At 46.5% G+C, this 14,671-nt stretch overlaps 1 protein-coding gene across 1 annotated transcript in view; it reads right to left on the reverse strand.

Moving 5' to 3' along the window:
* Serinc5 (serine incorporator 5) overlaps positions 1-14,671 on the reverse strand; it is a 98,691-nt gene that overhangs the window by 8,427 nt on the left and 75,593 nt on the right. Inside the window, exons 8-9 of the mRNA XM_075976320.1 lie at positions 12,703-12,829; positions 2,479-2,545 (exon numbers count right to left, since the gene is read on the reverse strand). Coding sequence (XP_075832435.1) covers positions 2,479-2,545; positions 12,703-12,829 — 194 coding nt within the window. The remainder of the gene's footprint in view (positions 1-2,478; positions 2,546-12,702; positions 12,830-14,671) is intronic.

Genomic DNA, 14,671 nt, shown 5'->3' on the forward strand with positions numbered 1-14,671 from the left:
TCCTTTTTCTTACTTGTTCAGAACAAGAAGCTTAAAGAAAATGAAATGAAATTATCTAAGCTTTATTACATAATCACAGAGAGACTGATAAACAGAGTAAGAAGCACAGAACATGCCGAGACTGCCTGGGAAGCCAGGGCCCTTGCTGTCTCTAGTGGAAGACAGCTGAACTACACAGAAACCAGAGCATCAGCCTTTCTTCCACCCTGTTCCCACTCAAGGTCAAGCCCTTGCCCTTGCTCCCCCTTCAACTCCACAAGACTTGGGCCGTGTGAGGCGGTCTATAATTCACCAACAGCAGTGGGCTCACTTTAGTCATGCTGAGGTCCTGTTTCTCTTGAAGCTTAAGTTACTAAGAAAATACCAGCTCGGATTTTCGAAGGTATATCCCAGGCAACTCTACGTGGGATCATGAGCCCACCTTCTCAGAGGCAAATGGTGGGCAGCTTCCCTCTCAAAGGAAAAGAACAACATACTCTCTTAAATCTAACCTGGGACTTGCTGCTGTCTGAGATTGAACCGTTCACAATGGGGACATTGAAACCATAATATCCAACCCTCAGCAGGTGGCCACCCAGTCAGTGATGAGAACAAAGGAACAAAGGCTTCTGGAGGACATTCTGCTCTGTAAGGGACAGCAGCGACCTATTCAACCCAGCACAGTCTTCTCCTGTGAGTGACAGAAAGCGCTGGTGAATGATACTGGCGGAGTAACAAGCCCTCATTATGGCTCCCTATCTCCAGGTCAGGCGCTGGAAGGGGCATCTCAGACAGCCAGCTGCAGAGCAAAGTGCCAAGTAAACGCTATTCAAATGGAGCCAGTGGCCAGATGCCAGGCCAGGCCAGCAGCAGGGACCAGGGACTGCAGCTGTGCTCCTACGCAATGTGCTGTCAAGAACATTTACCCTGGGGCCACATCCTGAAAAATGGAAATCTCCTTTCTATAAAATGCAAAGGACAGCCCTTCACTGGGCTTTTGTGAGGACTTAAATGACACACGGAAAGCTCAGAACAGCACCTGGCCAGTGCTAAACAGCTTAGCCAATCACTGAGCTGCCAGGTCCTTACCAATCCTGGGGTCAGGGCTGTCTTGTCTTAACTACCCTGTAAATTTGAGTCTTCTGACTATGGTTTATGGTTCATCAAGAGCTCCAGATAAAGCTCTTGAAAAGGAAATAACAGGGCTTTGTTGACTGATGGTCTGCTGCTGGCTCCGTCCTCCCATCCACATGCTGTGAATGGCCTCATTGGTGTGTTTACAGTTCTGAGGTCTTTGCTGAAGGACACACATGTGAAGGCACTGGCGCACAACTGAGGTGTCAGTGTCTGCAGGGCACGTTCAGTTCCCTCCCTGTCTTCTCTGTCTTCCTACAGAGCTGCACGGCTACGCTCTCTACGGAGAATACCGATGGGTGTCAGACAGGTGAGCAGTTTAAAACAAAAAGAACATCTGTATCCTGTTACAGCCGAAGAGAGTAAACAAGGAGGAGCTGAACAAGCTTCTGCTCAGACCGGGGGTGGGTGCCAGGGTAACAGGCAAGAGGCCAACAATGGTGATGGAAAATTTAAGAATTCTTTTATTTTAATACACAGGACAATAGTGCATTTTCTATACAAAAATCTTATTCTTTTTCAGACCGAAAATAGAACCATTAATGCCAAAAAAAAAACCTAAAAAAACACCAGCACAATGCAAAGTAAAAATGAGTTTTCTTACTGGCTATAGAAAGCATAACAAGGACAGGTCCCATGACCTGCAGTAGATGGTCAACACAAAGCAAATTCAGTGGTATCTTTGGGGATGTGCTGGCTCATAATGCTTTGCTTGGGCATTTTCTACCTTGCTTGTCTTTTGCTTAACTGTTATGGTTTCTGATTTTATGTTTGTATGGGTTTAATGTGTGTGTGTCTGTTTGAACACACATGTGTGTGCATGTGTGTCTCTGAGTATGTGTATATTTATGTGTACATGTGCCTGTGTGTGTGTCTCTCTGAGTATGTGTTTAAGTGTTTCTTGTGCTTCTTGTATTTCCCCCTTTTGCTTAGTTTTGTTTTGCTTTGCTTTTCAATTGGCCTGTTGTTTTCTAAGGAGAGGGAGAAAGAAGAATGGAGTTGGATGGATGGGGGTGGGCTCTGGGAAGAGACAAGGGAGGAGAAACCATAGACAGAATAAACTGTACAAAAAAAATTATTTTTTGCTCTTGAGTTTGGTTGGTTTTTGTTTGTTTGTTTGGTTGGTTGGTTTTGGTTTTTCGAGAGAGGGTTTCTCTGTGTATCCACGGCTGTCCTGGACCTTGATCTGTAGACCAGCCTGGACTAAACCTCAAGAGTCCTCTGCCTCATGGGTGCTAGTATTAAAGGTAAACACCACCACTGCCCGACAAAATTGATTTAAAAAAAAAAAAAGACACTAGCGCACAAAGGTTGTCCTGCGAAAGGGATCTGAGCTGGAGCAGGGCAAGGGAGGGAGGAACTTACTTCCAGTTCAGGAGCTCCGTATCGCCTCTGCAGAGCGTCCGAGCTGGACCTCGTGGTTGATGTCAAACTAGGAAGAGAAGTCAGAGAGCACAGTGAGAAGCTGTCCTGTGGAACGGAGGGGGCGCTGCCTGGCTGAGGCTTACTGTGCCCACAGCTCTGGTGCCTTCGTGCAAGCGCATCTGCCCCCTTGTCTCCATCTGGGGTTTAACTTTGCATAAAGCTGTCTGGGGGGCAAGGGTATGTCTGAAAAGGATGTGCTGAGCATGAGTTGTCTTCCTCCCTCACTCTTACTTCCTAAGTAATAATATCTTACATAATTTACACTGTGTCAGACATGCCGTCTAGAGGCAACCTAATATATGAAGGATGTATGCAGATCTTTCGTAAAAATAATACTTACACCATGTTATATGCAAGGAACTTGATTTGGTATCTGGGGGAGGAGGGCACCCCTGGAACCAACCCCGCACCGGACACTGAGGGAGGAACACAAGCTACTGTGATATTGCGTCTGTTATCCAAGCTTGCTGGCTGATTCTACAATGATCTTTTTATGTCCACAGTATTAGATCATTTCATCCAGACACAAGTTTGCTGATATCTCTGGTCTTCTATCTTGGTATTCAGCACGGGTCCTGCTGCTCCTTGCTTAAATGCTAGAATCACTTTGTAATTTCACCTCTCTCTCTGTTGAGTGTGAGTCTTACTTAGAGATCACAGTTACGGGAGGACCCGGAGGAGGCGAGAGAAAAGCAAAGGGCAGCAGAGCAATACTTTCCCTCTGAAGTTTGTTAGAGGAATTACTGGCCTGTATTTTTATTTTTGCTTTTTTCCCCCTTTAAATCCAGGCGATGCAGCTCAGTTAGCAGAGTGCTTGCATAGCATGCTCGAATTTGTGGGTTCAGTTCCCAGCACCACATAAACTGGGTGAGATCATACAGACCTATAACCCCAGACTTGAAGGAGTGGCTTGAAGGAAGATCTGGCATTGAATTCAAGGTCATCCTTGACCTCACAGTGAACCTGAGAGCAGACAGTAGACCCTGCCACCAAACGTTGCCGTCCTTCCCTCCACATGAAGAGGTAAAATGATATGTAGGACAGACTTGCAAAGGTAAAACTATCCACTTGTCCTCACATAAGAGCATGGAAGCACTTTACACAAACCAAGACGCTCAGCATCTAGCCTGACTTTATGCACTTATTTCGATAATTCCTGAAGGCCTTGAGTGCTGTATGCGGCAAACCCTGTTCTGAGTGCTAGGGGCTCCTCCATGAGAATGGAGCTACCCTGCCTCACCCAGAACCAAGCTGACAAGGACACAGCTGCTCAGGAAGCTAGGCAGCTCCTAAGAGACAGGCAGGAATCGAGATTCATGTCCCCAAACCAACCTCAGGAGGTGGCAGGGGCTTGTGTGCTTGCTCTCAGTCTCTTGCCCGAGGGAACAGAGATCAATGAACTACGGAGAAGCAATAGATCCCTAGCAAAGAGGTCCCCTGGGACCCAGACCCTAACCCTCCATTCCTCCACTCTACTTCCTGACTCAAGACAAACCTTCCCAGTGCACTTCCGACTGCTGCATGCCAAGTATGCTTTAGTACAGCAGGAAGTTTCGGCAGGGAAACCCAAATTTTAATTTTAGTGTGACCTCAGTATCTCAAGCTGTCAACTGAAAACTAAAGAAGAGTCTTTGGAGCATTGTAATAAATACTTCATTTTATAAATTATTTGGAATAAAAGTTTCAGAAAGACAAAACTTTGGATTCCAGGACCTTTGCCACCTCATTCACCCTCAGACAGCACTAAACCAGGAAAGGCTTGGCTTCTCCGTCTAAAACTCCTTACACCCAGACCAGCCCTAGGGACCATGTCTTCCTATATGCAGAGAAGATACAGCTGCAGTATAAACCTTTTCCACAAAACTCTTGAAAATTGCCAGGCTGTGGTGGTGCAGGCCTTTAATCCCGGTATTTGGGAGGCAGAGGCAGGCAGATCTCTGTGAGTTTGAGGTCAGCCTGGTCTACAGAGTGAGTTCCAGCACAGCCAGGGCTGTTACACAGAGAAATCCTGGCTCAACAAACAACAAAACCAAAACCAAACTTCTTGAAAATTAATGAAAACAATGGTTATGCAAGCTCTTAAAGCCTAGAATATTCTCTCTCCCTCCCCTTTCAATCTCTGTCTGTGTGTGATGTGTGTGTCGCTGTGCGCATGTGAAGGTCATAGGACATCTTGGGTGTAAGTCCTTACCCGTCACACTTTGAGACAAGGTCTCATGTTGTTCCAGGTCTCTTGTTGAGCTTCTAGAAATTCTCCCATCTTCCCCAACTCCCCATCTCATTGGAGAAGCACTGGGGTTATAGACATATGCTGCGTCTGGCTTTAGGAATTTGAACTCAGGTAGCTATCTCCCCAGCCAATTAATTTTATTTCTTTATTTTGAGGCACAGTCTTACTATGCAGCCCGTGCTGGTTTGAAACTCACTATGCAGTCCATACTACCCTGGAGCTTATAGACATCCTCCTGCCACAACCTCTTGAGTGATGGGAACACAGATGCCAACCACTCTACCCTGGAGCGGAACAAGGGTAGAAAGATTGACAGCAGGACCGAGTGATGTGATTTTTCGCCACTGAGAGAATAGCTAAGGCAGCATAGCTTGTTCAGGGTCTCTGGATCCCATCCACAAAAACCCAAGTTCCTTATAAACATTGACACAATCACCAAAATACTGCCTTCCTTCCCTCCTCACGAGAAGCCATTGCAATACTCCAAACTCTGCCATATTGTCAGAACAGCGCACGGTGGCAAGCCTATGACGTTCTCATGGTGCTGCAATCACTGATTCATGGCTACCAAAGACCAGCATTCCGTGGGAGCCAGGGAAGGCTACCCCATGCTCCTGGTGCATAGCCATGAAGAATTCTGGCTAGCTGCTGAGGTAGTGGCAGGATTTTGGAAATTAAAAAGCAAACCACGACCATTCCTTCCTTCTTAAATCAGAGTGGCGGGCCCAGAACAAACAGAAATAACACTCCTCTGCAATTTGCCATTTTTCTCAGCTGAAGTCAGCCTTCTTTACCAGAACATCATACCAGCCTTCTTCCACATGGTGTGCTGGGCTGCTGTGAACAACCAGGAAGTTGCTTAGCTTTCCCACTTTTATATTCAGTGGGCATTTTCCTAGATGGCTTAAATACTAACTGGTTATTTTTTTTTCTCTTAAGCATAACTAACATAAGAATAACTAAGGACCACTTTACAACACTAATGCTTCCTAATAGTCTAACTGTGCAGGTCACCCAGCTCAGGACCCGCCTTAGCAATACCATCTCAGGCCATCGCTGGGGTGGTTTCTGTCACATCCATAGAAAGCAACTGTAGTAATAAGAGCGGCGGGGCTGCGTCCCCAACACCCCAGCCGCCTGGCTAGCTTATGCCCGAAATAACAACACACGAACTGTATTCATTTAAACACTGCTTGGCCCTTTAGCTCTAGCCCTTACAGGCTAATTCTCACATCCCGATCAACCCATCTCTAATAATCTGTGAGCACCAGTCTTACCGGGAAGATTCTAGCCTAAGTCCATCCTGGGTCGGAGCTGGGGCATGGCGTCTCTTTGAGGCATCTGCTCCGGAGAGGAGAGCTGTGGAGTCTGAGCTCACTTCCTCTTCCTCCCAGCGTTCTGTTCTGTTCACTCCTCCTACCTATGTTTTAACCAATAAAATGGGCCAAGGCAGTTCCTTTATTAGCCAATGACCTTCCTCTATCAAGCAACTATAACAGAAAGTGTACCAAAAGAGTGGGCTATTGCTGTGACAAACCTGACCATGTATTTCCTAGGGATGGTGGTGAAGCATTTGGAACTGTGGGCTGGAAAGGCCATTAGTTCTCAAAGCTTGGCTGATTAAGATGAGAGGGCCCAGCCCATTGTGGGTGGTGCCATCCTGGGCAACGGGGTCTGGGTGGTACAAGAAAGTAGGCTGAGCAAGTCATGAAGATCAAGTCCGTAAGCAGCGTTAGTCCACGGTCTCTGTTTCGGTTTCTGCCTCCAGGATCCTTCCTTGAGTTCCTGCCCTTTATGGTGGATTATAAGCTGTAGGTAAAATAAACCCCTTTCTCCATGCATTTGGTCATTGTCTTAAGTTATGGCTTCCATGCTGTGATAAAACACCACAACCAAAAGCAACTTCAGGAGGAAAGGGTTTACTTCGGCTTACAGTTCCTCATCACAGTACACTCAGACAGGGCAGGAGCCTGCAGGCAACAGCACATGCAGAGGCCACGGAGGGCGGCTGCTTGCTGCCTCGTTCTTGGCTTGCTCATTTGCCAACGCAGGGGTGGTTCTGCCCACAGTAAGCTGGGCCCTCCCATATCATTATCAATAAGAAAATGCTCCACAGGCTCGCCCCAGGCCAGTCTGGTGGGGACATTTTTTTCAGTTGAGGTTCCCTCTCCCCAGATGACTCTCCATCTAGGCAGCATGGTCATATTATCTATTAACAGTAATAGAAAGCAAGCCAGAACATTTGGAAACCAGGAGCCAAAATATATCTTTCCTACCTCATGATTTTTTTGGTCAGGTGTTTTGTCACGGTGATAAAAAAGTAGTATCTATCTATCTATCTATCTATCTATCTATCTATCTATCTATCTATCTATCTATTATATAACTATCAATCTCTCCACATAATCTAGCAAAGGAGGCTCAAGCCAATGGCTCGTAAAGCTGAGGCAGAGTTGCAGATGATACTTCATTCTTTAAGCTTACAAAGGACTCCGGGATCCTCCCCAGGCTGAGAACTTTAGCTGAACATAACAAAACAGCATTCTGAATATGAAGACCAAGGACGACATTAAGGACTTTCCAGTTGTGTTCAGTGGAAGCTGGACTTTGTTACACATTTCAGGAGAGGGTGGGAAGGCTGTACTAACTGAGCAAACTCGGAGGGAACCCTGGCAAAAGGGCCATGGTGACAGTCATCCTGGAGTCCTGGCTGGGGTGACTCTCCACACAGGTAACTCCTTGGCACCAGGCAGAGACTCTAGAGAGAACATGGCCCATGAAGCAAGGTTTGGACAAGACAACATAGAGCAAATTCTCAGGAAGAGCCTGACAGTAGGACCTGGGCAGACACAGGGCCTAAGGAAGTATTTGTCAGTGAAACAAGGATCCCCAGAGACCACAGACGACGTAAGCAGGCCATAATTTCTAAGACCAAAATGTAACCCCAGACAATCCTGGGTCTTACACTAAGCACTTCTTTAATTTCTTCTTTCTTTTCTTTTAATCTGCACACTACCTAGTGTTCTAGCCTATATAATTTCCACCAAGAATTTAACTATCCCTATAATCATGTTCAAATAACAGCTTCTATCCAGACACTGTGGCCTCAATGAGAGCATCCTCCAAACCCCCATGCTTCATCAGTGTAAACTCTGGAAACAGTTGAAAACCCCCAATGGCACTGGTGCCTTCCCTTAGCATCATGGCCTTTCTTCAAGGCCCTGTGAAGTCTGAGTTCAGTCCCCTTGACCTAGAAGCTAACCCATTTGTTTATAGGATCCTACAGGCTGACTCCTAGTGCTGCAGTGGTGACGACGGCAAGCATCTGATCTCCAGACCTACAGGAACCTGAGCCAACTGCTGAGAGTGTTCACGCAGTGCTGAGTGTGAAGGAAGCACACTGTGTGCTGCTGCGCTGTGTCTTCATTCCAGGCCCCTATAGCTCTGCGGTTTAATTACCAGCACTAATACCAACATTTGCTGCTGGCATTTAAACAGGATAAATAGCAGCTGTCAGCTTTGAAAATTGACATCTTTGGGGAACGTCAAACTACCCTCTGCCATCTCCACTGTGACGGCTCAATTCTCAGAGACTCTCTAGCTCAAAAATGATCTTTCTGGTTTTTCTTGTTGCTACAGTGCTAGGGAATAAATCTAGGATTTATACATATGAAACGGCAGGCAGATTCACTTCCACTTAAGCCCCAAATGAAAAGTGATGGGGGCGGTTTCAAAAGCAGATCCTTGAAAGGCTGAGAGTTAAGAATTAATATGCTAAGTCGTGGGGCCATTACACCCTTCATGGGAAATGGACTTGAATCTATCTTATTGGTGTGTGTTTGTGTTTGTGTCTATGTTTATACAAATGTTTCTGCCACTGAGCCATACTCCCAGTCCTAAAAGTGACTTAAAAAAACAAAACTGGGTTTTGCTAAATTGCTGAGGTTAGCCTCAAACTTGTAATCCTCCTGTCTCAGCCTCCCATATTAGCTGGGATTACAGTCACACACCAACACACCCAGTTGTAAAAGTGAGTCTTTACAACTGGAGAAGCAGGGGGAAATTTTCATACTGTGAGTCGCCCCAACTGTCATCTAGGCAGTGTGCCCTGGAGGACTCTGCTCTTTCCACGGATGGTAAAGCAAAGCTACACCTCTGGGCTAGCCTAGGAACAATCACTTCCCCACCCCAGCTTTATTAGACACTGACTAACCTTCAAAAAACACAGTATTTTATTCTGTTAAGTACCCTTACAATTCCTTCTGATAATATCAAAACAGATAAAAAGAAATCTATTTCACTACAAATAAACACAAACTGAAACACCAAAGAACTAAAATAAAGGAAAACACTTGTCTCTAATGCTACTACAACCACAGGTTTCATCTGTCTCTTCCTGTGAGTTTCTGGGTTTTTTAAATTTGTTTTGTTTTTAAATATTTATGAGTATGAGCATTTTACCTGCAATTATGTCTGTGTACCACATGGGTACCTGGTGGCCAGAGTGAAGTGCATCTGAACTGAAAGTAGGGTCTGAGGAGACTGTAAGCTGTCATGTGTGCTGGGAACTAAAGCTGCCTCCTCAGCAAGAGCATCAAGTGTGCTTAACCATCGAGACTCTCCAAGCTTAACCACCGAGACTCTCCTGGCAATGTTTATAAACACAACTGGACTTGATATTTTGTAAAAGAGAATGAGTTATAAGCAGTTTAGTAACCTACTTCTCTCTTGACCTACCAATATTTTTGAGATTTTTGTTCATTTTTTATTAAATGTGTCTGAATGTTTTGCACCCATGTCTCTCTGTACAGCATGTGTGTGCAATGTCCTAGAGCCCAGAAGAGGACGTCAGATCCCCCAGAGCTGGAGTTACTCCAGCTGTTAGCTGTCAAGTTATTGAATAGAAGAGCTCTGGAGGAACAGTCCGTGTGAACCTGCTGGCCACACCAGCCCTGCTCACCAACGTTCTCACACACTGGCCACCACACCAGCCCTGCTCACCAACACTCACACGCTGGCCACCACACCAGCCCTGCTCACCAATGTTCTCACACGCTGGCCACCACACCAGCCCTGCTCACCAATGTTCTCACACGCTGGCCACCACACCAGCCCTGCTCACCAATGTTCTCACACGCTGGCCACCACACCAGCCCTGCTCACCAACACTCTCACACGCTGGCCACACCAGCCCTGCTCACCAACACTCACACGCTGGCCACACCAGCCCTGCTCACCAACGTTCTCACACACTGGCCACCACACCAGCCCTGCTCACCAACACTCACACGCTGGCCACACCAGCCCTGCTCACCAACACTCACACGCTGGCCACACCAGCCCTGCTCACCAACGTTCTCACACACTGGCCACCACACCAGCCCTGCCCACCAACGTTCTCACACACTGGCCACCACACCAGCCCTGCTCACCAACACTCTCACACGCTGGCCACCACACCAGCCCTGCTCACCAACACTCTCACACGCTGGCCACCACACCAGCCCTGCTCACCAACACTCACACGCTGGCCACCACACCAGCCCTGCTCACCAACACTCACACGCTGGCCACCACACCAGCCCTGCTCACCAACACTCTCACACGCTGGCCACCACACCAGCCCTGCTCACCAACACTCTCACACGCTGGCCACCACACCAGCCCTGCTCACCAACACTCTCACACGCTGGCCACCACACCAGCCCTGCTCACCAACGTTCTCACACGCTGGCCACACCAGCCCTGCTCACCAACGTTCTCACACGCTGGCCACCACACCAGCCCTGCTCACCAACACTCACACGCTGGCCACACCAGCTCTGCCCACCAACGTTCTCACACGCTGGCCACCACACCAGCCCTGCTCACCAACACTCACACGCTGGCCACCACACCAGCCCTGCTCACCAACACTCTCACACGCTGGCCACCACACCAGCCCTGCTCACCAACACTCTCACACGCTGGCCACCACACCAGCCCTGCTCACCAACACTCACACGCTGGCCACACCAGCTCTGCTCACCAACACTCACACGCTGGCCACACCAGCTCTGCCCACCAACGTTCTCACACGCTGGCCACCACACCAGCCCTGCTCACCAACGTTCTCACACGCTGGCCACACCAGCCCTGCTCACCAACACTCACACGCTGGCCACCACACCAGCCCTGCTCACCAACGTTCTCACACTTTGGCTTTCTTTCTGCTGCTTGCTGTGATAAACACCATAACATAAAGCAACTTGGGGAGAAAAGGGTTTATTTCATCTTATACTCTGACATCAGAGCCCATCACTGAAGGAAGTCAGGACCAGAATTGAAGGCAGGAGCTGCAGCAGAGACCATGGAGGATGGCTGCTGACTAGCTCCTCACGGCTTGCTCGGCCTGCTTTCTAAAACAACCGCCTGCACAGAGGTGGGATCTCCTCCAGAGGGCAGGACCCTCCCACATCAATCCTTAATCGAGAAAATGCACCCAGGCTTTCCCAGAGGCCAAACCAATGGGGTCTCATTTTCTCAGTTAAAGCTCTTTTCCCCAGATTACTCTGGCTTTGACAAACAACTAGCCAGCACACAGCTAGTAGGAAAAGTGGTTGTATCAGGTATGGGCTCACCAGAAATGTAAAAATATTGAATACCCTCACTGTTTAATTTTGTATGTCAGTGTGTACATGTAGAGACCAGCACATCCTGGGTACCTTACTCTTTGAAGCAGGGTCCCTCACTGAACCTGGAGCTCACTGACTAGACTGCCTGGCCAGCAAGTCGGGATCCATCTGTCCACATTCCCAGCACCAGGCTAGCAGTGTGGGTCATGACCTGGAGATGTGAATGTGAACTTAGGTCCTCGTGCTTGCGTGGCCTTTCCTTTACTGACTGGGCCATCTCCCCAGCCTCAGCCTTCTCTGTTTCAGTGTAGCAGGCACTAGGTAGACAACGGATGGAAGTAAATGTCAGAAGGCTCCCTCAGACATAAGGAAAAGACTGTCGCGTAGCACAGGCAGATTGCGGGTCAGTGCTGGTTAGAGAACCATCGCTTTAACTACATGGCATACATCCAAGCATTTTTGGCTGGTCACAGTTCTGAGCAAACACAGTCTGCAGTGTGCAGATCCTTGCTGGCCGCTTCCTCTTAGAGGATCTGTGGAGAGTGTGTCAATGTACTCAGACATTTTCTTCACCAGGGTTGTCACCACCAGGATTGTTCAGTTTCAACAAGAGGAAAATTATAATGTGCCCATCACAAGCTGAGTTTCTTACACATGGAAACCAAACACAAAACATGCTGAAGTAAAACCTCACTCTGAAAGGCTCCCACCGAAAGGAAGCCGCATTACCAGTGAAGTGCATACCCAGAATAGGTAACCAACCACTTACTTCTGTTCTTGACCTTTCTCTCCAGCAACCTCTCAAGTGTTTTCACAGTAGAGGCTCCTTGGCAAGGGATGGGAGACACCCTGCCTACATTACATGTTTCTCACAGACCCTGGGAGATGCTGCCTGGCCAGCTTCAGAGCACTGATGGTCTCAGCACAGGAGAGGAGGGACACTTCTGTCTTTACTCAACCATGCGTAGAACAACCAGGCTTTCTCTCCACCGATGATAAAACAAAATGCTATTTCCCTTGGATCAGAGCTTTGCCAGAATATTCTGGCATATAATATGTTTTCGTCTTCCTCACTATGTGTTTTACTCTTCAAGGATGCCACAGCAATTAATCTTCAATCATCTTTTAAACAAAGCATTGCTTCCATTTAATTTGCCCCGTATAATGTAGTAAAGTGTACACAGATTTCACGTAGGAGGCCACACAGCAACAGCGCTCTGTCACTTGTGGCTATTTCTCTCTTATGGACAGGGGCTGAAACAACTTTTTCTCTGCAACGTTAAAGCCTGTAAGCAGAACTTCAGTAGCCCTAGAGCTTACCATGAATACGCGATGCACAGAATCAAGAGAAAGGTGCCCAGCCAGGTCACCATGTTTTCATCTCTACGCAGGTCTTGGCCGAAGTCAGGCACACATATGGTGACATTCTTCCCATGTTCATCTTGAACTTGAAAATACAAAGCAAGCACAGTCGTCACATTAGGAAGGTCTACTGTAGCCTACAACGTTCACCTGGGAAGATTCGGATTGCTCTGGCATGACTCCTCTCAATACTGAGACCTTCACTCTGGGGCTTCCACTCTTCCCTCTGATTCTGCACGGCTGCACTTTTGCTAGTTGAGAACACTGCTCTCCCACATCTGCACATGTGAACACCCTGCACCCTCCGTGTTCCAGGTATGTGTTCAAGGATGTAATGACTCAGGAGTCAGTCACCCTTGCTCTTTTCCTATTTTAAGCAGAAAACAGTAAAAGTGAAGCCAGATCCATTAAAAAATATTATTATGCTTTCTTTTCAACTGGATCCATAGGCTCTAAAGAAAGGGCTAGAGCACAGGCCTCCTGGCGTGAACAACCCACTTAGAGACAGGGTCATGGGTGCCTGAAACTGGGGCTCCTAAGCCAGAGAAGACAGGTTACTACAGTTGGCAAGGGACACAGCCTCTTTCAGACTGTGACCTAGGAACCTCCTGAGGTATTCTAAAAGTTTAAAGAAATAAATCTGGATATAAATGGCTGGATATAAATGCTCCTATAATATCCCTCACAGTTGCAATTGGCGTTGTTTTAAAACACTGAGCTTCAATTATAAATATCCAGCTAGATCTGATTGTCAACTAGACCCCAAAACAGAAAAGTATATAAATCATTCTGCAAACACAGATTCTAAACAGGAATTATCACTGGAGTTCACCTCAAAAAAGTAAATATAACTGTGTCAGCTGTGGTTTTAAAACCCTTGATTTTGGAGTTCAGTGGGGGAAATGATTTTTGTGAGATTGAACAAAGTTTAACATTTATATTCAGGTACTACTATTTAAAAAGTGTTTTACTGTTTGAGGAAAATATTTGCTATTTAAAAAGCCATTGTGAACAAAACCTCCATTAAGTTAAAACCAGAGACTAATACATAAGCAATCAGAAAAGGAAGTTTTAAGACCCCAGTCAGGATTGAGCTTTTTTGTGTACAATTAAACTCAGGATAAGCTATACTTACTATAAGACCTCCAATTACTACTTCCTACCATCACTATGAAGACAAGACCTGAGCTGAGCATGGTGGCATGTGCCTATAATTCCAGCACTTGAGAGGCTGAGGCAGGAAAAGAGCAAGCTCAAGGCAGGCCTGAGCTATGTAGTGAGTTCCATGTCAACTTGATTTTATAGTAAGGCCTTCTCTCAAAACAAACAAGACAGATAAGTGCTTGCATCTAAATAATTGCATTTGTTTTCTAAATTTAGCAACTATTTTCTATCCAATTAAGACTAAATTTACTTGATTTATAGAAAATCAAATATACCTAAACATTCACATTCATGCATCTGTTTGTATATGCATATGTATATATGTGTCTATGTATACTTATGCATGACAAGTGATAGATAAAAAATATAATGAGGTAGAAAATTGATAACAAAAATTTTGTTCATAAGGTTGGGGGCTCATAATATTATATTAGAATATAATACTACTTATGTAGGTTAAAATCTTACTTTTGGCACATGCAAGTTGGTCCCAACACTTAGGAGGCAAGACAGGTGGATTTCTGTGGATTTGAGGCCAGCCTGGTCTACAGAGGGAGTTCTAGGTCCACCAGGATTATGTGGACCTTTAAAAGCTTTCAAAATAACCCCTGTAACCACTTTTCACTAGTAACAGGTAACACCCCACAGAACTTGCTGTGTGTCAGCCACTGTTTTGAGTAATGCACACATCTGAACATTTTCACTGAGCTCTTAAAACCACACATATAACAGTGCCCCAACAGTCACGCTCCTTGCTCTGTGT

This window comes from Microtus pennsylvanicus, chromosome 6 (assembly GCF_037038515.1).
Source record: "Microtus pennsylvanicus isolate mMicPen1 chromosome 6, mMicPen1.hap1, whole genome shotgun sequence".
In the NCBI taxonomy this organism is placed as follows: domain Eukaryota; kingdom Metazoa; phylum Chordata; class Mammalia; order Rodentia; family Cricetidae; genus Microtus; species Microtus pennsylvanicus.